General features: G+C 41.3%; 1 protein-coding gene across 1 annotated transcript; it reads right to left on the reverse strand.

Annotated features, from left to right (window-relative positions):
- Positions 1 to 1,437: 1,437 nt before the first annotated feature.
- Positions 1,438 to 2,406, reverse strand: LOC100087707 (G-protein coupled receptor 35-like). Its single transcript, XM_029069466.2, has one exon. It carries the CDS (start codon positions 2,404 to 2,406, stop codon positions 1,438 to 1,440), a length of 969 nt encoding a protein of 322 aa, XP_028925299.2.
- Between the last annotated feature and the right edge of the window lie 253 nt (positions 2,407 to 2,659).

The following is a 2,659-nucleotide window of genomic DNA, read 5'->3' on the forward strand; positions in this document are numbered from 1 at the left end:
ACATCACCTCGCTACTCTTGTACTAATAATAATAATGTTGGTATTTGTTAAGCACTTACTATGTGCCAAGCACTGCTCTAAGCGCTGGGGTAGACATAGGGGAGTCAGGTTGTCCCACGTGGGGCTCACAGTCTCAATCCCCATTTTACAGACGAGGGAACTGAGGCACAGAGAAGCTAAGTGACTTGCCCACAGTCACACAGCCGACAAGTGGCAGAGCTGGGATTCGAACTCATGAGTCCTGATTCCAGGGCCCGTGCTCTTTCCACTGAGCCACGCTGCTTCTCAACAGCTTCTCATTTTACTACATCCCAGCCCATACACTTCACTCTTCTATACTAACCTTCTTACTGTGCCTCATTCTCGTCTATTTTGCTGCAGACCCCTCCCACATCCTGCCTCTGGCCTGGAACACCCTCCCTCCTCAAATCTGACAGTTACTCTCCCCTCCTTCAAAGCCTCATTGAAGGCAAATCTTCACGAGGCCTTCCCTGACTAAGCCCTTCTTTCATCTTCTTCCACTCCCCTCTGTGTTGCCCTTACTTGTTGCTTATTTTCTTCCCTCCTCCTGGTCCCACAGCACTTATGTACATATCTGTAACATTTCTTTATATTAATGTCTGGCTCCCCTCCTCTAGACTGTAAGCTCATCACGAGCAAGGAATTTGTCCATTTATTATATTCTACTCTAATAATAATAATAATAATAATGTTGGTATTTGTTAAGCGCTTACTGCGTGCCGAGCACTGTTCTAAGCGCTGGGGGAGATACAGGGTAATCAGGTTGTTCCACGTGAGGCTCACAGTTAATCCCCATTTTACAGATGAGGGAACTGAGGCACAGAGAAGTGAAGTGACTCGCCCACAGTCACACAGCTGACAAGTGGCAGAGCCGGGAATCGAACTCATGACCTCTGACTCCGAAGCCCAGAGTCTTTTCCACAAGCCACGACTCTGCACACAGTTAGTACTCAAAAAATACAACTGAATGAACATTCCTTTCAGCCCACTCATAATTAGTGCACAATATACCCTCCCCACAGAAGCAGTAACACACATATCTTCATCTTTGATCTCTTTGATCATTAAGAAATGATTGCACTCTTCATATATTACCAAAACATCCTACCAGATATTTAATTTTATTTCCTATTTACAAAATCTTCTGGTTCAAGGACTTCCAAGTCCTTTACAAACATTTGTGTTTGAGTCTTCACATTAGTCGTGGGAAATAACTATGACTTGGGGAAGAGAAAAGAATACAGGCAAAAATACCAAAGGAGATCTAAGTGGTTTCTTGCCCCAGAAAGGGCATTTCAGGATTCTTTCAGGATCAGCCTTCAAAATGGATGGTCAAACACAGGTTGAATGGTGGTAGGTGAGTGTCCACAGAAGCACAGCCCAAGTGTGTTTTCACAGTTACAGTCCTTCTTGGTTTTAATCAGTTAAAGTTAAATGAACAGTTCTGTGTACAGTACAGGATGACTTAATATCTGTCTCCAGCCTTCTTTGAGTAAACCTGATCAAGCCAGAAGCTTCCTGGAATTCCTTAGCTACAAAGTAATAACCGACAGCATCCAGGCAGCAATTGATATATGCCAACTGGTAAGATGTAGTTAATAAGATCCCAAGATTGCTTCTTTCAAGGAATACATTTTGTTTGTCCCAAAGCTGAACAAGCAATAGTATATGCTGTGGTAGAAAACAGATTAAAAATATGATCAGATTTGCAGAAACTATATAGACAGCTTTCTGGATTAAAGTTTCTTCACGTGCCTCCATTTTCTTTTTCTTGATTAGGCTGCTAATGACTTGTATTGAACAGAAGGTCAGAATTAAAAGTGGGATAAAAAATATTAGCAAGCTAAATACTCTTAGTCTTATATCTCTCATTCTCCGTTTTCCAAAACAAAAATTGCTCTTGTAAAGTTTTGAGGAGATGAGTAGAAGAATCACAGAAACAATCACTAGGATCCAAAAGACTCCACAGGTGATAGCAGCCTTGAGAGGCGACCTAAATATTTTGGCTTTTAGGGGATATTTGATGGCAAAGTAGCGGTCCACAGCGATCAAGGTGACGATATATATACTCATTTGCTTGTTGATGAGATATATGCTCTGAGAGGTTCTGCACCAGGCATTATCTTCTTGCTGATTACTTTCCTTCATGGAATATAGTAAAATAGGCCCGGAGAAGATGAGGCAGAGATCCGCGGCAGCCAGGTTAATCACAAATATTCTTGTTTCTGTCCATTTTTTCATTTTGTAGCAGAACACCCACAAAGCAAAAACATTGAATACTAGTCCAACAGAAAAGACTATGGTTATGCAAACGTATGTGGTTATGGAGGAAGATGTTTCATTCTCTCTACTCGGGGTGTTGCTCCAGTTGTTTGAGCCATTCATTCTGACAAGTTGATACTATATAAAAGAATAGTTTTAAGATGATGAATGGGTAACAATAACAAATGAAGCAAAATTCAACTTATTTATCCATTATATTTATGTGCATTTGGTTTCCCTAATTATTCATGCCAGACACCATATTTCCCACCTGGTTTAAGAACTGAATAGGACACAGAAGTTTGAGTATTTGAAGTATGAGAAGCAGCTTGACCTAGTAGATAAAGGGCCTGGGAGTCAGAAGGACCCAGGTTCT

Source organism: Ornithorhynchus anatinus, chromosome 1 (assembly GCF_004115215.2).
Source record: "Ornithorhynchus anatinus isolate Pmale09 chromosome 1, mOrnAna1.pri.v4, whole genome shotgun sequence".
NCBI classification, from domain to species: domain Eukaryota; kingdom Metazoa; phylum Chordata; class Mammalia; order Monotremata; family Ornithorhynchidae; genus Ornithorhynchus; species Ornithorhynchus anatinus.

Bases quoted from the DNA above. Each gene is read 5' to 3' on its own strand.
- LOC100087707 (XM_029069466.2), bottom strand. From the start codon at position 2,406: ATGAATGGCTCAAACAACTGGAGCAACACCCCGAGTAGAGAGAATGAA.